Here is a 22,863-nt window from a genome sequence, read left to right as displayed (position 1 = left end):
ATAATTGTGAATCACCCTTAAAAATATTTGAAAGATTAGAAGGGAAATAAAAATAAAATGAAAATGTATTCATCCATTCAGCAAATATTTGTTAAGGAACTATCTCTATCAGATATGTTTCTAGGACCTGAAGATTAAAGTATTAAAAAAGACAGGTGAGCCTCATGAAACTTGCTTATAATAAATATTTAAAGAGGGGATTCAGATAATAAAATAACCTATTGAGATTTTCTAATATCATTAAGACCATTTCTGTTCATTCATTCATTTATGCAGTAATTGCTCATAAGCACATCAAAAATTTTATGTATCTTAGTCTCCCTTTGTTCATCCAATTTTATCTTTTCCAGTTTCTGAAAAGGAATAACATTTTAAAAACTAAGTGGACTTCACATGACATTTGACAACAGTGTCAGCATTATCCATTTCAGGGCTTTGTTTTATCCTGCTGTTCCCATCTGGGATCTTCTTGATCTTTTACTTTCGGGAAGATATACCTGAGGAAGACCAAATATGAACTTCTAGATGGAATAGAGCTTTGTCTGTGAGTCTGAAACAGGATCAGGCAATAATATGTGTTTCTTGAAGGATAATAAACTTTTCTGATGGTGGCTGTGTTTTCTGTTATTAGTAAGTATCATAACTATTCATTGACATCTATTAATAGATTTTTCTTACGATGAGGAAGATATTTCATGGGCTTTGTAACCATACTTCTTGTTCAGAATTACTCTTTGTGGAGCATGCTTTTATTGGTACTCTATTTGAGAGAGAGGCTGACAAAGACTTCCATGACTTCCAGTTTCATGTGAAGAAAATTGAGAATCTGGTGAAGGACTTCAGGAAACTCTTACTTAATTGACTTTCTTTTCAAGAAAAATGTATTTCAAAGGATAATTTGACTCCAAAGCTTCAGTGGAGATGAGAAATTCTTCTGGCTGAACTGTATAGCTAATGTTCAGTTAGCTTCTTCTATTGAACTATATTGTAAACACCTTCCTTTGTAACCATCACCTTGTACAAAAGTCTATATTTTTAGCCTTAAACAGAGCTCAAGCACTGTATTTAGACATCTGACTTGAAGACTAAAATTTGCTCAGTGAGCAGAACAAATGTTCAGAAAATAACATTTCAAGGTTAGAGTTAGTGTCCTGAATAAAATTCTTTTTCTTCTTTTTCTCCCTATTGAATATAACATAAATAATGTACCCTGACTGGCTTTCAAGATTAAAAATCAGAGAATAACAGTGAACTTGGAGAGGGAAGAAGGAGTAATTAAAAATCGAAGGGACTTCTGTTGAATAGTTATTTGCCTGAATCTCACTCAGTACATGTTTTATTGCTGATTCAATGGGATTGTGGATCCTGAAAGGATTTTAAAAACTGTATAGTAAGGCTCTAGAAGAAGGGCCAAATGAGCCTAGAGTCACCTTAAAAAATATTGAAAGAACATACACATACAATGAAAAGACATTATAACATCCCTCTCAGAATGGGTAGGAGAAAACTATTTAAATATTGTTTTTGTCTAGTTATAGTAATTGCAGGTTTCCATTTTGGCCATTTACAATGTACTAGCCCATGTATGTGGAGAAGGCAATGGCACCCCACTCCAGTACTCTTGCCTGGAAAATCCATGGATGGAGGAGCCTGGTAGGCTGTAGTCCATGGGGTCGCTAAGAGTCGGACACGACTGAGCGACTTCATTTTCACTTTTCACTTTCATGCATTGGAGAAGGAAATGGCAACCCACTCCAGTGTTCTTGCCTGGAGAATCCCAGGGACGGGGAAGCCTGGTGGGCTGCTGTCTATGGGGTCACACAGAGTCGGACATGACTGAAGTGACTTAGGAGGAGAAGGAGGAGTCCATGTATGAAGGCTGTTTATATAATTGACCTTACTGAATATTCACAGAAATTCTATGAAATAGGCTTGATAAGCCCACTTTTTGTAAATGAGGAAATAAAGGCAGAGTGTTTAATAACATTTCTGAGACAGTAGCTAGTGACTCATGGTATGTTATGGATATTTCTCAGGAAAATCCTGAAATGGTGGCTAAGGCTCTCTAATATTGAGAAATGAAAATATTTCACGCTTGTGGCTAGTGCACTGGGACGACCCAGAGGGATGGTATGGGGAGGGAGGAGGGAGGAGGGTTCAGGATGGGGAACACATGTATACCTGTGGTGGATTCATTTTGATATTTGGCAAAACTAATACAATTATGTAAAGTTTAAAATTAAAATAAAATAAAATAAAATATTTCACTTCTTAGAGGACTAGATGAGAGTGATACATCATGATTATTCATCTTAAACAAGACATTTCAAGGTCCCAGGACCATGGAGGGAAAGCAATTATCATTTGGTGAAAACTTCTTGAACAGTTCAATTCACTTGATTGTATGTTAGTTTATGAGGAACTTACCCCTTTATATCCCACAAGGCAAAAGGGTTTGTAACTGCATTGCAGAGTGAGTGTATAACTAAATGGACTGTGCATTCCCTCTTCTTTGTTGCCTGGTTGAAGGCATGTCTTCACTAGCCCAGTCTTCTCGTGAATAGCATTAGCAGTGTTTGATTAATAAAATTTTCTCACTCTTGGAATTAAAGTTGAAAGAATTGGAAATTCTGGATAATTTTTAGGCACTACTTTTCAAAAGGAATAAGAGCATGTGAAAACCTGTGACCTTTTTCTGATCCTTGGTATACTAACACTCAAAATACACTTCAAAATGTATAGGGGGACGTTTCATAGTAGAGCTTAGTAATAATATAAGGAAAGAGAGAGTAAATCAAAGGTGAGTAAGATTTATTTTTAAAGTTGGTTAAACACCAAGTTTATGTAGCAGAAGTTTTAACAACTGACCATAATTTGGTGAACTGATTATCATTCCTCTTTGCAGAATGCGTTGTCAGTACACATGGCCCAAATGGTATCTTAATTCTTTATTTACAGTTCCAAAGGATATCGCTGAATTTTTGTGTTAAGTATGTTGTGTTGCTCTAAAACAGAGATTTTTAAGTTCTAAGATATCATTCCATTTAGTCACTGAGTCATTGACTTTTCCAGAACTTTTGGAGTTTATTATCATTATTTATTGATGGGAACCTTCAGCCTTAGGAATTAAATGATTTGTTCAAAGGGAAACAGTAGGGAATGTCAGGATCAACCAATTTAATACTTTAAATTTTGGAAAAATATTAAAAACAAATAAAAACAAACCTCCTCTCAGTTCCTGTGTTTGTGAAGTATTCTGCCTACCCCTTCACAGCATGGGGCAAAATAAAGAGGTAGAAAAACCATTACCGAGGAGTTAGACAGATAGCTGTTCAAACCCTGCCTCGTGTCACTAAGTATACAGTTTGGCCAGTTTACCCAAACTTCATTTTTGTAGTGCTACTATGATCCTTATGTACATAAACAGAAAGAAGTCTGGGAAGTCACCACTTAGCAATGGCTTTTCAGTATAAGATTATGATACAGTACTTACTTTTGTCCTCATATATTTTTTATTATTTCATTTTGTGATAAAATACATTTATAAAATAATTAAAACTTTTCCCCTTTAAAATCAATGAAAATAATTATGAGTTTTATTTAGTATTTACAAAAATATGCAAGATGTCAGTTTAAACACACACACTTATATGTATATAGTACTCCAGTTTCTTATGCTTAGATCTGTGTCCTAACTTGGTTTGGAGAAGATGTCCTCAGTTACATATTCAATTGTATGCTTTTTCCTATTCTTTGTTAGCTCTTATGTAATCTTTGAGAAAAGTTAATTTCCTATTTTTAATCTCCTTAAATTCATGATCCTCAAAGATTTGGTTTTTGTCAGTAATTTTAAGACTACCACAGGTATACTATCTGAATTCCAAAAGAAACCTCTCCATATAGTGCTGGACATTGGTTTTATAGTCAGAATTATCTGTAGTCGGTTCTGGTCCTCCATTTATCAAATATGAGGACTTAGTCTATTTACCTAGTCTTTGGATAAATTAGTCTCTTTATCTGTAAAATAAATGTAAGAATACTGAACCCTTAGGATGGTTGTGATAATTAAATGAGTTAAAAAAAAAAAAAAAACTTTCAAGTATCTGGTATTATGAAGACCAAATAAAAATAAATTGTTTTCTCTTTCACTTGATTTAAATCTAGTACTCAGTATGGCTGTTGTCTCAGGTAAAATTTTGCCTATTAATTATACAATAAATTGGATGTGAATTTTAGCAGTCTACTTTTAAGAGTAAATGGATCGCCTGTGAAGTAACTAAAAAGATGAGTAGCTGACAATCTTTTCTTTGTTAACATGGGGCTGATTTCAGCCTAAATATCCTGGGTTGCTAGACGGGCTTCACTTTGTCAAGGAATAAAATAAAAATCCACAAAGCTAAAGTAACAACAAGATAAAATTGGTTCAAAATATCAATTAAAAGACACCGTGATACATAAGATTCTAGCACTCATGAAAAGTACAAATATTTTTGCAAATATTTTTGAATAATCAAATTTTATTTTTGCCCTGTGTTCAAAGTAGAAAACTTGCTTTTAAAAGAGATAAAAAGAATATAAAATTTATCTATAACCATACCATTCAGAAATAATCCCTTTTCATGTTTTGGACATTTAAAAAAATTCTGTTTTCTATCAAATGTGTGTGATACATTTTGCATGTGAAGTGTGAAGGTGTGAGTGGAGTTTGTATTTGTGTTCCAAGATTATGGGATAATAATACATACATATTTTTGTGTCTTTTCTCCGTACTCAACATTGTGTTATGAATGTTTTTAGTGTCATTAAGTATTTTTAATGTCATGACTTACAGAAGTTATATTATAATCTATCCTATAATTATATCATAATTTCCTTGATTATTCCCCTTATATTCAGGATATAGATGGTTTAAAGTTGTTCAGATTTTAAAGTAGCAGTGGGATAGACATTTACTTACAGAAATCAAAATCTACATCTTTGATTATCTTTTCTTTAGAAAAGATTCCTAGAAATAGAGTCATTCTCAAAAAGTATGAACTTTTAAAAAAGATTCTTGATATACTGTGATTTTTTTTTTCCCCAGAAAAGGTGTACCAATTTATACTCCTGTCAGTAATATATGAGAGACCTTCTCAATTGTCTTGTATTAGCATGAATTGATAGGTAAAAATGTTACTCCTTAACAATTTGCATTTATTTGATTACTAGTGAAGTTGAATACTATATGTTAATTTATTGAGGAAGACACACAGATGCACAAACAAACCTCAGGATGGTGTCCCTTTCTCTTCAGCAAGTATTATATATGTTGTATTCATATGGCAATTGTAAAAATTCTTTGGATATATGTTAATAAGCAAGATCTTGGCCAAAAATAATCACTTTAGCAGCAAGTTTAATCAAATGCTTAAAGCATTTTAAAGATACTACTTTTGGGATACTTTCCTCAGAAAGATATGTTGGGTGATACTCAGCTTATGAAATAGTCTTTCATGTCTCCTTTTATGCTGGGCAGTTGGTAATTTTGTTTTGTTTACCTTGGATTCCCCAATAATGTCGAACTAGCAGCTTTCAAACCTGCAAACATCTGCTTTTGTCATCAAAATTGAAAGATACAAGTGAAAGAAAAGATTTATTTCATAAACTCTATAGTCTTTGGATTCTGCACAATGGAAATTAATAAACTTAAAACATACTTAAAGACTGAAGCATCAATAAACCTAGAACTCAAGACTGGAGAAAGAATGAATTTCTTTTCAAAGTAAGCAGCAGCAGGACTGTACTCCCTAACAAAAAATAAGGTAACATCTGCAAAATATATTATCAGTTCCACACCTTTTACTATGATTCTAACAATTACTTAATACATAGTCACCGATGCATTTCATAATTTGCAAAAATTCAGTAGTAACTGCAGAATTTTTAGTGTGTATAGAGTGCACTTTAAATGGTATGATTATTAGGTATGATTTTTAAAATGACGTTAACATGTTTTTCCAGGATGTCATGCTTGATGCCTAGGAGGATCAGCTTTGAAATATTTCTAATTAAATATTTCTAATTTGGGGAAGGGGATAAGTTTTTAAAGAAGTAAAATGTGATCTAAAAATCCAGCAGACTGAAGGATTAGACTGGCTTATAAAAGAGATTTCATAAAGTGTTTCTTAAGCCTTAGAGGAAATTAATAAAATAATTTTATTGAAATCAAACATGACTCAGCTTCTAATATTAATTTTGTAAATAGGAAAATGTAGTTAAATTGGTAGAGACCTTCTTTTTAAAGGTTACATTTATTATTATTTAGCTCATCAGTTCAGTTCATTTCAGTTGCTCAGTTGTGTCTGACTCTTTGCTGCCCCATGGACTGCAACACGCCAGGCTTCCCTGTTATCACCAACTCCTGGAGCTTGCTCAAACGCATGTCCATTTAGGGAAATTTATTTTTTTATTTCTCATAGGGAAATTTATTTTTTACCTCTTTTCAAGCCCTGGATTGGCACACAGTTATTTCAGTGCTTTCTGTGTTATGCATTCAGTCTTAAATCCTGCCTATGTGAGCTCTGGCTACCTAATAAAGGAGATAAAGTAACGACTTATATATCTGAGACACACGGCAATGAATCTTATTATTTGGGTACATCCCTCTTCTGATTTGCAGACAGCTTAATTTTTACATCTGATCTTTAGCCAATGCTCAAGACAGAGCAGAATTGAGTATTTGAGAGATTCTTCATTTGTCAATCTATTTCATCTCTGGTCTTTTCTGAATATCTTCAGAGAGTTTTTCATAGTAACTTTCCTTTGATTTTTTTTAAAAAACTAAATATTTCCTACTATAAAACCTTATGTTCATTTTGGAAAAATTAGAAAATGGTAAATAGAAAATAAAAACCCATATCCATGGAAATGTGAAGTCAGATAGGCCTTAGGAAGCATCACTACAAACAAAGCTAGTGGAGGTGATGGAATTCCAGTTGAGCTATTTCAAATTCTAAAAGATGATGCTGTGAAAGTGCTGCACTCTGTGTGTCAGCAAATTTGGAAAACTCAGCAGTGGCCACAGGACTGGAAAAGATCAGTTGTCATTCCAATCCCAAAGAAATGCCAAAGTAATGCCAAAGAATGCTCAACTACCACACAATTGCACTCATCTCACACGCTAGTAAAGTAATGCTCAAAATTCTCCAAGCCAGGCTTCAGCAATATGTGAACCATGAACTTCCAGATATTCAAGCTGGTTTTAGAAAAGGCAGAGGAACCAGATCAAATTGCCAACATCTGCTGGATCATTGAAAAAGCAAGAGAATTCCAGAAAAACATCTATTTCTGCTTTACTGACTATGCCAAAGCCTTTGACTGTGTGGATCACAGCAAACCGTGGAAAATTCTTCAAGAGATGGGAATACCAGACCACCTGACCTGCCTCTTGAGAAACCTGTATGCAGGTCAGGAAGCAACAGTTAGAAATGGACACGGAACAACAGACTGGTTCCAAATAGGAAAAGGAGTACGTCAAGGCTGTATATTGTCACCCTGCTTATTTAACTTACATGCAGAGTACATCATGAGAAACGCTGGGCTGGATGAAGCACAAGCTGGAATCAAGATTGCCAGGAGAAATATCAACGGCCTCAGATATGCAGATGATACCACCCTTATGGCAGAAAGTGAAGAGGAACTAAAGAGCCTGTTGATGAAAGTGAAAGAAGAGAGTGAAAAAGTTAGCTTAAAACTCAACATTCAGAAAACAAAGATCATGGCATCTGGTCCCATCACTTCATGGGAAATAGATGGGGAAACAGTGGAAACAGTGGCTGACTTTATTTTTCTGGACTCCAAAATCACTGCGGATAGTGATTGCAGCCATGAAATTAAAAGACGCTTACTCCTTGGAAGGAAATTATGACCAACCTAGAAAGCATGTTAAAAAGCAGAGACATTACTTTGCCAACAAAGTCTGTCTAGTCAAGGTTATAATTTTTTCCAGTAGTCATGTATGGATGTGAGAGTTGGGCTATAAAGAAAGCTGAGTGCAGAAGAATTGGTGCTTTTGAACTGTCGTGTTGGAGAAGACTCTTGAGAGTCCCTTGGACTGCAAGGAGATCCAACCAGTCCATTCTAAAGGAGATCAGTCCTGGGTGTTCATTGGAGGGACTGATGTTCAAGCTGAAGCTGAAGCTCCAATACTTTGGCCACCTGATGTGGAGAGCTGACTCATTTGAAAAGACCCTGATGCTAGGAAAGATTGAGGATAGGAGGAGAAGGGGACAACAGAGAACGAGATGGTTTTATGGCATCACCGACACAATGGACATGGATTTGGGTGGACTCTGGGCGTTGGTGATGGACAGGGAGGCCTGGCTTACTGCAGTTCATGGGGTCACAAAGAGTTGGACACGACTGAGCGACTGACCTGAACTGAACTGATCCATGGAAAATTCCTGTTAACACATTGGCAGCTACTCCAGAGTCTATTCTATATCATTCATCTATAATTGTGTTTTACAAGGTGAGATCAAAGTCTTGTCACCTGCACATTATATTGAATATCGTATCTTTGATATATCATATTTTGTAAATGTCATTACAGTATTTTTTATTGAGCAACTAATACCTAGGGCAGAGATCAAGTCAGCCTGCACACAAATTTTATGTAATCTGAGAGGGTTTTGCCAGTATTTGATAAAGAAAATTTACATAAAAATCTGGTTATTTATTTTATCTTGAAAGATGGGAAGCCCTGCAGTGTGAAAGTCTGCTTGCCCACAGTTAGTGGGAGCCAGTGATGGCTCTGATGATTCTCAGGTGACAGTGTTTTTATATGTTGCAATCTTTTGAAGTTGGATCAACATATAAAAGTAAGAATGGCATTGAAACATGTATAATATCATGTATGAAACGAGTCGCCAGTCCAGGTTCAATGCACGATACTGGATGCTTGGGGCTGGTGCACTGGGACAGCCCTGAGGGATGGTATGGGGAGGGAGGAGGGAGGAGGGTTCAGGATGGGGAACACATGTATACCTGTGGCGGATTCATTTCGATATTTGGCAAAACTAATACAATATTGTAAATTTTAAAAATAAAATAAAAAAAAAGACTACAGTAACAAAATAGTGTGATACTGGCATAAAAACAGACATACAGACTAATGGAATAGAATAGAGAGCCAAGAAAACAAATCCTTATGTCAATTGATCTCTGGCTAATGTGCCAAGATCATTAAATGGGAAAAAGAATGTCTCCTCAACAAATGATGCTGGGAAAAAAAAAAAAAGTCTTAAGCCCTACATTTTCTGCTCACTTACTGCAAGTATTTCGCCTGGAAAACTGTTTATAGCTTCCTCAGAGGACTTTTTATTTTCCCTCATCCATAGGCATATATCTACTGCTTTATCCTATGTTTTAACTGCTAAACTCTAGAGGAAGAGAATCACCCAGGCCAGGGCCCCACACTGTGAAAGTATCTATATCCAGTAAACTGGCTCCATTCCAGGATAGAATAATTTATCAACAAATGAAACACCAGCTACTTCCCACTTGTCCTCTGATTGCATTAAAATCACTCCCTTTCCCACCCACCTGATGGAGTTTGCATAGATGTGCAGCTGACACACATTCTATCTCCACCTCCTCCTCTGCATTTTGTTGAATCGCTGGTTTTAGTAGTCTGTTAGGCTTCTTATTAATACTAATAAAATGTTCATTCATTAACTCTCTCATGCCTATGAACTAGATAGAACGAGATACCTTCACTGTCTTTCCCCTTGAATTATGCAGTTTTTATAAAGTCATGCTGTAGCAAGGAAGTAAGCTAGAAAACTGATTTTGTGTCTGTAGCATCAGGTACTATTTAACCAGTGGGAGGGACTGATAAAATTAGCAAGTTGACTAACCACTTCCCTTCCTTGTGGCTCTTTGATATTATAACCGATACAGAAAAGTTCAGAAGAACTGGGCTAGTTTTTGAAACCACAGTACATTTTGGCAAAGAGGGAATGCACAACCGAATGGGTAAGTTTCTTTCCTTTAATCCTGTACGACTGTGAAAAGGATATTGGGGCAGACATTTTAAAGTTTGATCATGCAGATAGTCTTTAGCAATTTGTGGACTGTGGAAAGATAAACTTCTTACAAAGAGGGAAGCAAAAGCTTTTCCCATCAGCAACTGTAGCTCTAACAACAGCAAACATCTGAGTGAGCAACTGATTCAATTCTGGGGATGTTTTTATTGTTCTTGACAGACAAAACTAAAATATACTGAGGGGAGGATTCTTGTATTCATAAAAATCTTGACGAATAAGTTCCTGCACTCTTAGTTCTTGAAATCCTGACTTTAAAACTGTCAGCAGAAGCATTGACTTACTGAACTCAAATGTCCTTCTGGATCCTGAAACAGCTTAAGTTCTTAGGTTATCTTCTCTGTGATTGAACTGTTTATTGCTTTTAACTTTTAGTATGGCGAATCTCAAACACAAACAAAAGTAGAGTGAACAGTGCATAGATTCCCCGGGCAGCTCTCATATAGCTTTTAGAGTTATGAAGTCAGAACCCATGGAGTTCCATCCATACCTCTGTGTCACTTTAGTCTGGTTGAATTGCAGTATTTGAAATGTGCCTATTGTGAATGTTAAATGAAAGGGGCCGAGAATCTCCTAAAGGCTGATACCAGCTGAGTAATGTAATTTTTAGAGAAACATTATTGTAGAAATTCAGTTATGAATCAGAGAAAGCAAACCAATTTCCCAGTGGCTGCTTTACCAGTGGAAGTGGGAGTAGAGGATAATAGTTCAGATCATCGACTATGGAGCCAGGCTAGGGTCAAATTTTGATTCCATTGCAATTCAGTGTACTCGTGGAAGTTTCACAGTGTTTCTATGCCTCAGTTCCCTCACTTGACAAATGAAGATAATTGGATAATAGTAGTACTGATTTTTCCAGGTTAGGAGACAATGAGGCAATGCCTATTAAGCTTTGCAAATTGCTGAGAGCAGAGAGTACTTGATGTAGGTTAGTAGCTGTACCCCACAACTAGTTGCTTAAAAGCTCCAAGAGTTGGTGATGGACAGGGAAGCCTGGCATGCTGCAGTCCATGGGGTGGCAAAGGGTCGGACACAGCTGAGCGACTAAACTGACTGAACTGAGTAGGAATGAGATTCATTCAAATAAGAAGCAAACATGTTTGAATATACTTGGTTGTCTTCTGACTATTGTTTTTCTCCTGGTTATTTTGTGATGTGAGTCTAAGAAAAAGTCTCCACTAAGATCTCTTTCTTGCTCCTGGGTCCAGAAAAACCTTCAACACCAACTCATGAGTTAGTTGTCTCTGAAATGAGTGTCAGAACTGGTCTTGTCCATCCTCTCACTTTGTAGATGTGGGAGTAGAAATTTGTCTAAGCTCACAGAGCAAGGAGTTGTCCATCTGAGGGAAGAGTCATAGGCTCCTCTACTCCCTGCAAGGGGGTGTGTTGTTGTTGGGTTTAGGCAGCCCTGCTGGGCCTGGGAAGCCACCTCACATCCAGGCTCTTGTTTTTTCCTCTCAGTGACAGAGCTCTCCAGGCTTACCTCTGCCTTCTAGGGCCACAGGTTGTCCTGATAATTTTTCATTAGTAATGAGGATGGAAAAAGTCTAATGGCGACAAATGGGGTGGTGAGGACCTTCCCTACTCTCTTACTTCTCCATAGTATTCACACAGATACTGATGGCTGCTATTTACTGAGCATTTACTATGTACTTGATAATGCGCTGGGTGGTATTTTCAAAGATAACATATATAATAGAGATAAGGGACATGAGGCACAGAGGGATTAAGAAATTTACTTTGATTACCCAGGGAATAGGCGACAATCAGGATTTTGTTCAGTTCTGTCTGACTTAATCAAGTCTTAGAGCATTTGTCCATAAGGAATCAGTTTGTTTATACACGTGCAGTCAAAACGCATCCACAGTTTGGATTGTAGCTTTCCTGAAAGTGAAAGTCATCAATAATCCTTTAAAACAAGTTGAATGGAAAAGCTTTTGTGTAGCAAGTTTTCTTTTTCCAACAGTGAATTTTCATAATGCTCAATCGTAAGCTGGAAATTTGTCAGGAATCTTGACAAATACAGAGGCTAGTGGGGGTTGGGGCTGGGGGTGGAGTTACCACCGTAATGAAGTAAATATTGAACTGAGAAGGTAAAAAAAGAAATGATCTTTTAGTAAATTAACCATGCCTCAGTGGTGGATTTTGTTTTTAAGGCCATTTGTCTCTCTTGAGTTTTTGTAAACGATGGGTGAAATTCATCTAAGTCAATTTTTGAGAACATGCAGTGCTGTTGTAAAACAAATGATAAACACTGATGCGCTACAGAAATAGAAGTTGGCCGAATCTTCTGGGAGGTGCTGTAGAGAACTGGGACATGCACAGTCAGACATTTTAGAAACCTGGAATTAACTTTCAGTGCTTTTTCTTTTAGATTACTGGTACAACTGTAAAAATAGAACCAAACGTGTGAATGAAGGGAGAGGTTAATTTCACAACTTGGGAGAATATTTTTTCCCTTCAGTGGAGTAATAGTGTTTAAACAAAATTTCCTTCACTGAAAGGGACGCTGTCTGGAATTTCAAACTAAAAAGGAAAACATCAGATATAGAATGATCGACTTATCAGGCAATTGGATACATTCAGCAGTCTTTCATCTTTACTTTTATCTTTCCTTCATTGACTACAGTACTTTTGTCATCTTGATAGAATTAGCCAATAATTGCTTTAGAAGCATTGGAAGAGATTTGAAATCTTGCCATCTTTTTGCAGAGAAGTGAGAGGATAAATGGAGTTGAGGCTGCCAGTGGTGGAGGGAGTGAAGTGGGAAGCATCATTGTTATAAAGCATCCTTGGATTCTTAAGCCTTTGAGAAAGCAAAAATGCAATTTAGTAATGGTGATTGCAAATCATTCTTTCCATTAACTGTTTGTGTATGTTTTCCCTGTAATGTCTTTATGTTATCTTATAAGAACACAGGATTTACAGCTAGAAAAGTAGAATTCAGGGTTGGAAATTTTCATATCCATCTATGGTTAAAAACAGGTTCAGAATTGCCATTTAGCTTGATGCACTAATGTAATTTCTTTTTCTTTAAAAAAAAAATTATTTTGCATTGGGGTATAGCCTGATTAACAAGCAACATCGTGATAGTTTCAGGTGAACAGCGAAGGGACTCAACCATACATACACATGTATCCATTCTCCCTGAAACTGCCTTCCCATCCAGGCTGCCACATAACATTGAGCAGAGTTCCATGTGCTATACGGTATGTCACTGTTGGTTACCCATTTTAAATATAGCAGTGTACATGTCCATCCCAAACTCCCTGACTGTCCCTTAGAAAGACATTCACAGACTTAGAGAATGCATTGACATAACTTCTGATGGGCTTAGTCACTGCCACCAGGTGACTGATTAGCAGTGCTTCCGTGCACCCAGATTCTCCATGTCTATCCTAACATTTAACATTTGTCCTGTTTTTATGTCACCAATGTTTGGGTGCTTTATTAAAAGTCTTAAGTAACTAAAGCGTTACTTTTCCTTGAAATTAGTTCTCTCCTTTTTGTTCTTTTAGTCATTTAGTCACAATTTTTTAGTGTCACTTGCCTTGAAGTTTCAGAAAACAATAATCACAACTCCTACCCTCAGAAGGTTTATAGACCAGTGGGTGAAACACAGTTGTAGGATGTGAGTGAAGCTATAGTTCATAAAATGTTTTCTGTCTTCTGTGGGACAGCTACATCAGGGAAGGCAGTTTGTGTGTGTGGATAAGAGAGAAGAAAGTCATGGTTCGAATCCTGTTACTCTCTGATTTGGGGGTATCTTGCTGACTTTCCTAAACCTCGATTTCTTTACCTGCAAAATGATACAAGCTCATAGGAGTGGCCTATAAATCATTTGTTATAATACATGTTAAATATTTATATAACATGTTGTAATATAATTTGGAGGATCATGGGAAGCCTCTCTCAAAAAAAGGTTCACTTTAAGATGAGCCTGAATGACAGAAAGATCCTTTTCATCACAGGCGAGCTGCATTTGCCAGAGTGGTAAAGAGTGTAGCCTCTCTGAGAAAGAGATTTAAGGCCAGTATGGTTGAAATATGTAAAAAAGGGAAAGTTGCTTGTAAGTGTAAGCAGAAGAGTCCAGAACGTGCAGGGCCCAGTAGGTCATGGTAGGGAGACTGCATATTATTCTAAGTGCAATTAGAAGTGATTGAAAGTTTACATGGAAAGTAACATGATCTGAATACTATTTTTAAATTAGTTACAGAGTAGAGAACACATTCTCAAGAAACAAGATTAATACACATGAAAAGAAATTAGAAGACCATTAGAGTAGCCTAGTCCAGAAACGATGGTAGCCTGGAAGAAGTAGTGCCAGTGGACAGAGTTGAGAGATCCAGTATAATCAATAGGATTTGATAAAGGATTGGATGTGGGATGTGAAAGTAGGAGTGAGGAGAATAGCAATCATAATTCTGTGGCATGAGCAGCTGGATCAAGGGAGCTGTCATGTATGAATGTGGGGCCGATTGGAAGAAGAGCAGTTTTGGACATCTCAATTGAAATGCTTTTGAAAGATTCGAGGCAGCATGTCAAGTAGGCAGTTGATGGCATGAAGATGGTATGTGATGCCATAGAAATAGATATGATCACCTAAGATGGTAAGAAGTGAGAAATGCTGAGGGCTCAGAACTTAACCATGGGAAACTCCAAAATTTAAAAGACAGAGGAAAAATAGACAGTAAAGGAGATGAATACATAGTAGTTAGACAAAACAGAAAACCAGAGGCATAGAATATTCAGGAGGAATGAATTGTTACCCACATGAGTGAAAATTGTTCAGTTGTGTTCGAATCTTTGCGACCTCATGGACTGTAGCCTTCCAGGCTCCTCTGTCTGTGGAATTCTCCAGGCAAGAATACTAAAGTAGATAGCCATTCCCTTCTCTCTGGGTTGGGGATCTTCCCAACCCAGGGATTGAACCCAGGTCTCGCCCATTGCAGGCAGATTCTTTACTATCCAAGACACCAGGGAAGCCCCCATATCCAGTGCTAATTAAAAGCTAATAAATTATCAAAAAATATCATGGAATTTAGTAATGTGGAGCTGATTGATATACAATACATTGAATATTTAATTTCTTTAAGATGTAATTGCATTTTGACATGTTGGCTAATCAATTTTACTATTGACTAATTCAATAAGTACATAAGATTTAAGAGTCATGTTATTAAAAGTCATGTTATTCTCCTAAGTGGCAGTAAATAAATTTATTCTTAATTATATTTAACTATTTATGCCAGTCTGAATTTATCTCCCCTATAGTGTAAATTGCTTGAAGTCTGCACTTGATTCATATTTGTATTTTCAGTGTCAAGGCGGCTAGGTATTGTTGCTGAGGGCATCTCTCATGGGTGTCATTCACAGAGGTGGTTCTCAACTATGGACAATTTTATACTGAGGGAATATCTGGCAATGTCTGAGACATTTTTGAATGTTACATTTGGGGCAAAATATGCTACTAGCTTCTGGTGGGAAGAGGCCAAGGATGCTGCTAAATATCCTCCAACCTACAGGGCGCCTCACAAAACAAAGAATTATTTGGCCAAAAATGTCAATAGTGTAGAGGCTGAGAAACCTGACATATCGACTATGATGTAATAGTCAATGCCCACCCTGAGGGGTTGGCAATCATAGTTTTTAAGGTTTTTTTTGCAAACAAGTGGGGATCTCGTACTGTGTTTTTCATGGTATACCAATAAGTTGGTATAGTAAGTGATCTTTGAGTTTCATACTGATCCTGAGACTTCATAGAAAGAAATGAATCAATAAAAGTAAAGCACATTTGTATGAAGTGCCTCTGCAGAATTAATTTCTAACAGAATTTATCTATATGGTTAGAAGTAGAAGACAGTGCTCCACCCAATGGATGTTAAGACTTTTTACATCAGAGTCGGAACCTTTAAGTAGAGTTAGTTCCTATGTGAAAGTATATATTACGGAAGTTTTAATGTTAAAAAGTAATCTTGAAAGTTATTAGATATATTTTTTAAAAAACCTAAAAGGTCCCATCTCTTTCTTTAAAATGAAACATTTTGGCTTTCAGTATATTATAGTTCATATATCTAAAATTGTGTTGAAGTATGTATAAATATAATAAACTACTAGGTACACATAACCAATTTAGAAAATTGAATATGACCATTATCAATGAATCCTCCTCTGTGACTCCCCACCCCCTTTACCCACCTGAAAATAAACACAATTATGAAGTTTTGTTTATTGTTTCTCTAATTTGAATTAAAGTTTGATATATATATGCACCTAAAAATATATGAAATTAGAGTTTTTTAAATGCTTGTGTCTATAAAATTAAACCATTATCTTACAGCAGACACAAAAATCAACTCAAAATGGATTAAAGACTTAAAGCATAATACCTAAAGCCACAAAGCCCCTAGGAAATAATATAGAGAGAAAGCTTTATATTATTAGCCTTTAGCAATGGTTTCTTGGATATGACACCAGAAGCATAGGCAACAAAAGCAAAAATAGACAAGTGGATCTACATCAAACTGAACAGCTTCTGCACAGCAAAGAAAACCGCCAACAGAGTAAAAAGACAACTTATGGAATGGGAGAAAATATTTGCAAGCTCTGATAAGGAGTTAATAGTCAACAAATATAAGGACCTCCTACAACTCAATAGCAAAAAACCAAGTGATCTGATTTTAAAGGACTTAGATATTTCTCCAAAGAAGAAATACAAAGGCTAGTGGGTATATGGAAAGATGCTCACTGTTGCTAATTACCAAGAAAACACAAATCAAAACAAGGATACATCACCTCACAACTGTTAGATAGACGTTAAAAATGAAACAAAATAACAAGGGTTGATGGTGTTGTGGAGAGATTGGAATCCTTATGCACTATTGGTGGGAATGTAAAATGGTTCAGTTCAGTTCAGTAGCTCAGTCGTGTCCGACTCTTTGTGACCCCATGAATCGCAGCACGCCAGGCCTCCCTGTCCATCACCAACTCCAGGACTTCACCCAAATTCATGTCCATCGAGTCGGTGATGCCATCCAGCCATCTCATCCTCTGTCGTCCCCTTCTCCAACTGCCCCCAATCCCTCCCAGCATCAGAGTCTTTTCCAATGAGTCAACTCTTCGCATGAGGTGGCCAAAGTACTGGAGTTTCAGCTTTAGCATCATTCCTTCCAGTGAACACCTAGAACTGATCTCCTTTAGAATGGACTACTTGGATCTCCTTGCAGTCCGTGGGATTCTCAAGAGTCTTCTCCAACATCACAATTCAAAAGCATCAATTCTTCGGCGCTTAGCTTTCTTCACAGTCCAACTCTCACATCCATACATGGCCACTGGAAAAACCATAGCCTTGATTAGATGGACCTTTGTTGGCAAAGTAATGTCTCTGCTTTTGAATATGCTATCTAGGTTGGTCTTAACTTTCCTTCCAAGGAGTAAGCGTCTTTTAATTTCATGGCTGCAGTCACCATCTGTAGTGATTTTGGAGCCCCCTAAAATAAAGTCTGACACTGTTTCCACTGTTTCTCCATCTATTTCCCATGATGTGATGGGACCAGATGCCACGATCTTCGTTTTCTGAATGTTGAGCTTTAAGCCAACTTTTTCACTCTCCTCTTTCGTTTTCATCAAGAGGCTTTTTAGTTCCTCTTCACTTTCTGCCATAAGGGTGGTGTCATCTGCAAATCTGAGGTTATTGAGATTTCTCCCGGCATCTTGATTCCAGCTTGTGCTTCATCCAGCCCAGCGTTTCTCATGATGTACTCTGTGTATAAGTTAAATAAGCAGGGTGACAATATACAGCCTTGATTTACTCCTTTTCCTCTTTGGAACCAGTCTGTTGTTCCATGTCCAGTTCTAACTGTTGCTTCCTGACCTGCATACAGGTTTCTCAAGAGGCATGTTAGGTGCTCTGGTATTCCCATCTCTTGAAGAATTTTCCACAGTATGCTGTGGTCAAATAGTCAAAGGCTTTGACATAGTCAATAAAGCAGAAATAGATGTTTTTCTGGAACTCTCTTGCTTTTTCGATGATCCAGTGGATGTTGGCAGTTTGATATCTGGTTCCTCTGCCTTTTCTAAAACCAGCTTGAACATCTGGAAGTTCACAGTTCATGTATTGCTGAAGCCTGGCTTGGAGAATTTTGAGCATTACTTTACTAATGTGTGAGATGAGTGCAATTGTGTGATAGTTTGAGCATGCTCTGGCATTGCCTTTCTTTGGGATTGGAATGAAAACTGACCTTTTCCAGTCCTGTGGCCACTGCTGAGTTTTCCAAATTTGCTGGCATATTGAGTACAGCAGTTTCACAGCATCATCTTCCAGGATTTGAAATAGCTCAACTGGAATTCCATCACCTCCACTAGCTTTGTTCGTAGTGATGCTTTCTAAGGCCTACTTGACTTCACATTCCAGGATGTCTGGCTTTAGGTGAAAATGGTTCAGAGCTATCTAAAACAATATGGATGTTTCTCAAAAATTAAAAACTAGAACTAATATATGATTCAAGAATCCCATTTCTGAGTATTTATCCAAAAAAAATTGAAATGATAACTCAATGGTATATTAGCACTCCTGTGTTCTTTGCATATTCAGTTCACAATAACCAAGAGGTGGAAATAACCTATATGTCCATTAACAGATGAGTGGATGATGTATAACATATATGCGATTGAATATTATTTAGCCAGAAAAAGAAGAAAATCCTGTTATATGTTATAACATGAATTAGCCTTGAGCACATTATGCTTAGTGAAATAAACTAGTCACAGAAGGACAAGTACTGCATGATTCCACTTCGGTGAGTTATCTAAATTAGTCAACCTCACAGTAAGAGAAAGCAAGAAATGGGGGTGGCCAGGGACTGGGGGAAGGGAAATGGTAAGTTGCTGTACAATGGATACTGAGTTTCAGTCATATAAGATGAAAAACTTCTAGTGATCTGATGTACAACACTATGCTTACAGTGAATGATACTGTACCGTACTGTTATACTTAAAAAAATTAAGAGAATAGATCTCATGATATATGTTTTTTTCAAAATTAAAAAATGTCTGTGCCTATAGGATGTATTGACAAGGGAAAGAGTGGTAAGAATAAAACAAATCAAGAACTGTTTGAGAAATATAGGTATATGGCCGTGAGGCCTTGCACCGAGGTTGAGAACAGTGGCACTGTTAGAAAAGGGTAGACATCTTTTGTGATTTGTCTGCATTCATGGATAAAGGATGAGCCTAAGATCAAAATGACTGTTTTAAACATGGTGGTAGAATGGAGGTTTTATTAACAGAAGCATAGAAAGAGACAGGGGACAAGAAGCATACAGAGTGAGATTGATTTTGTACTCTGTGTCTTCCTTCAAGAAGATCGAAGTACTGTGTTCATTATCTGGACCTCTCTTTGCCATGGCAACAGGACATCTAAGAGTTTGCTCTTTCAGAGCAGTTCCAGATAGGGATTAGTCTTTGTTGAGATGGCTGAACTGGAGATGAATATTTTAGAGTCTTCAGTGGAAGCCACGTGAAATGAAGAAAAGTAGGGACAAAAGAGATTCTATGCTTGGGGAATGCCCATAGGTAATGGTGGGATTTAAAAAAAAAAAAAATGAACTTTTTCTTTTGCTTTTTGCTTACTTTTGTTTTAAAATCCTTTATCAACTTATTTCTATTCCATATGCTTTCTGTTTCTGTCCTTGCAATATGCACTATTGTAGCAGATCAGCATTCAAAGCTAAGTTGGATTCTTGTGACTATAATAAATATGACATCGTTTGATTTGGAATTTTTATATTACATCAAACAAGTTTTTGACCCTGGTTAAAAAGGAGTGTGGTTTATTGGAAGAAGTAGAAGTGGCATCAGTGCTGGGTAAAATTGTGACATCATCAATGTTGTTTTGAGGCTGGCATTCCCCTTTTTGTGTTTCTTTGGTCCTAAATTTTTACCTCTTCAAAATAAGAGGTTGATCTAGATAATGAGTAAAATTATTTAAAGACATTTTTCTACCTTTTGGCTTTTCTCTTTTCATAAACCTTCTTTCCTACCTGTTAGGGCCTAGGCCTAAGGAATTTCACTCTGCTCTTTCCTCTCTTAGACCAATTTAAATGTTGTCAGTTCTACATTCCCTTTCCTCAGAGGCCTGCTAGTTACTAATGCTGATGTGTCAAGTCTGTATTATTCACAGTAATTCACAATACACTATTATTGGCCTAATGTATTCACTCCCAGATGGCATCTTCACTGGGGGCTTCATGTCTGCACCTAAAGTGTTGCTTAATGTAGAACTGTTCAGGTACTGTGGCAGATGTAAGCCAAACAGGTCTATATTAATTATTTATTTATTTGTACAAGTACTTGTACAAATAAATAATTATTATTTATTTGTACAAGTACTTTTTTGGTCCATATTTATCTAACCTTTATCTACACAATGATAGAATATTTAAGAAAGACCTAAATTTTTACAACTTTCTTACCTGACATGATTTTTAGAAGAAAATTTTACTTTTATAGTGGTTAACTTTCTTTTATCAACTTATACTTGAATCAGTAAGCTTGGTTCTTAAATTAATTTTTATATTATCATATTCCTGCATAAGACATGCTTAGGCATATGCTACAGCTTCTGGGTGTTTTAACTATTTCCATGTGAGAAGTTATACAAACAGATAGTAAACCTGCTCTTTTAGATTTACCTATATGAAAACTAAAGGACTTCCGAGGTGGCACAGTGGTAAAGAATCTGCTGGCAATGCAGGAGATGAGGGAGACTTCACCTGGTGGGCTACAGTCCGTGGGAGTTGCAAGGAGTCAGACATGACTGAAAACACACACATATAAGAAAACTAAATTTTTCTTTTTTGTGTTTATTTTTAATTGGAGGATAATTGCTTTACAGTATTGTGTTGGCTTCTGCCATACAACGTGAATCAGCCACAAGTGTACATATGTCCCCTCCCTCATGAGCTTACCCTCCCACCAGATTCCACCCCTCTAATTTGTCAGAGTACTGGGTTGAGCTCCCTGTGCCCAGATAGTGAGCACAGAAAACTAAAACTTATTCAACTAGAAAACTAAAATTTTGTTAAAAATATTATAACAAGACTTTTGTGGTTTTGTAATAGGATCATGAATGAAAACACAGCAGTTAGGAGAAAATCTGTTTGTTTCAAAATAATGAGATTTGTAAACTTTTTTGGAGCCCTACTTTTCTTAAGTTTCCAAGTGCATAAAGATATTTATATAATTAAAATTCAGTTTATTATTAAAAACTGAATTAAGATGACAGTGAAAGATCAGCCTCAGGTATGTGACTCTGCATTTTAAAGTGGTATGTTTAATGTTTATGCAAAAGTAAGACTTTTAAAAAATTTTTATTTTAAAAAGTCATTAGCACCTTGGCTGTACAGCTCCTAAGATTTATTTTTTAACACTGCATAAAATTTGAAGCATTTTTTTGCTTCTAATTTGACCTACTTAGAAAGGTTCTGATAATTCCAGTGTAATATATTCCCTCAGTTTTGTAACAGCCTTTGGGTAATGTATTGGAGAGGCAAGTAATCTCATCAAGAAGCGTAATGGACCCTATCACATTTCAAGATATATTTTTTCCTACTACTTCTGCTTCAGATTTAGTTCTGTGTTTAATGATACCACACTCTACTGGCAAGGATACTTTTCCAAGTAGTTTAACTCTGTTTGCATACAAATGGTGTTTTTGGTCTGGCTGGCATTGCAGATCTTTTCCTTGAAATGAGGTGACATAATTTGATTTTTTACAATCTGGGGGGAAAAAAAGTATTTGTTCATCTTGAGACGTTAGAGAAAAAAAGATTGTCTCTGAATAAAATGCATGACTTGACACAATTCAGAAAATGGGTTGGTGCCAGCTAGAGAAAGCTAGGAGGAATTCTACCTGGTTGAAAAGTACAACTGGTCTGGTAGTAAAGGAAAATCTCTTCAGGTGGCTCAGTGGGAAAGAATTTGCCTGCCAATGCAGGAGACATAAGAGATGCAGGTTCAATCCCTGGGTCGGGAATATCCCCTGGAGGAGGAAATGGCAACCCAATCCAGTATTCTTGCTTGGGAAATCCCATGGACAGGGAGTCTGGGGGTCTAGTCCATGGGGTCACAAGCAGTCCAACACAACTGAGCGATTGAACATGCACACTAAGGAAAATCTCTAGGATCAGTCATGTGGGGCTTTGTAATGGACAGGGAGGCTTCACAGAGGAAAGGATTCCAGTTCACCTTCACCTTAGCAAACACTTTCCCTTCTGAATTCCAGTGAACTACATGTTTTGGTCATAGATGTTAAAATTTGAAGGCTTCTCCAGAGACTCTCTTGACAAGTAAGATATTCTTTAGTATGTAAACTTTTACAGATAAAATACCTCAGGTCCTGAGAGATATTAAGCAACTTTCCCAGGAACTCACATATCACCACCCTAATATTTGATTCTTTTCTTCCTCCTGGTGCTGTCTGTCTCTAGATGCTATGCTGACTTTTCCAGGGAATATCAAGAATAGGATCTGATTTTAATAGGTAGAAGGCATCCTTCTATAAATATCAGATTTACTTTGACTTATCTATACCTTAGTGAAGAAACACAATGAAATCAAGGATGTTTTAAAAGTAAGTTGAGTAAACCACTACAAAAATATATTGAGTAATATATAAAGTATTTTCTGTGCTAAGTAGAAGAAATCAGATTATAAAGCCATACATTAATTATATGTGAAGGTTTTATTTTTTTTCCAAAATAAAACTAACATACCATAAGAA

The 22,863-nt window shown here is 36.6% G+C and overlaps 1 protein-coding gene across 14 annotated transcripts in view; it reads left to right on the top strand.

Annotated features, from left to right (window-relative positions):
• HDAC9 (histone deacetylase 9) overlaps nucleotides 1-22,863 on the top strand; it is a 667,984-nt gene that overhangs the window by 224,138 nt on the left and 420,983 nt on the right. The window contains exon 1 of one of the 14 annotated variants that reach the window (XM_086397467.1): nucleotides 9,954-10,014. The exons of 12 other annotated variants lie outside the window; for them this stretch is intronic. In XM_086397467.1, coding sequence (XP_086253593.1) covers nucleotides 9,999-10,014 — 16 coding nt within the window. In that variant the 5' untranslated portion in view covers nucleotides 9,954-9,998. Of the gene's footprint in view, nucleotides 1-9,953; nucleotides 10,015-22,863 lie in introns of those variants that run through there. One more of the 14 variants, XM_086397468.1, reaches the window with a different exon arrangement.

The sequence above is a fragment of the Bos grunniens genome, chromosome 4 (genome assembly GCF_055505025.1).
Source record: "Bos grunniens cultivar Pamir isolate PY7600 chromosome 4, Bosgru_T2T1.0, whole genome shotgun sequence".
NCBI lineage: Eukaryota > Metazoa > Chordata > Mammalia > Artiodactyla > Bovidae > Bos > Bos grunniens.
The sequence above is the reverse complement of the archived record's forward strand: the minus strand, read 5'-3'. Positions and strand labels throughout refer to the sequence as shown.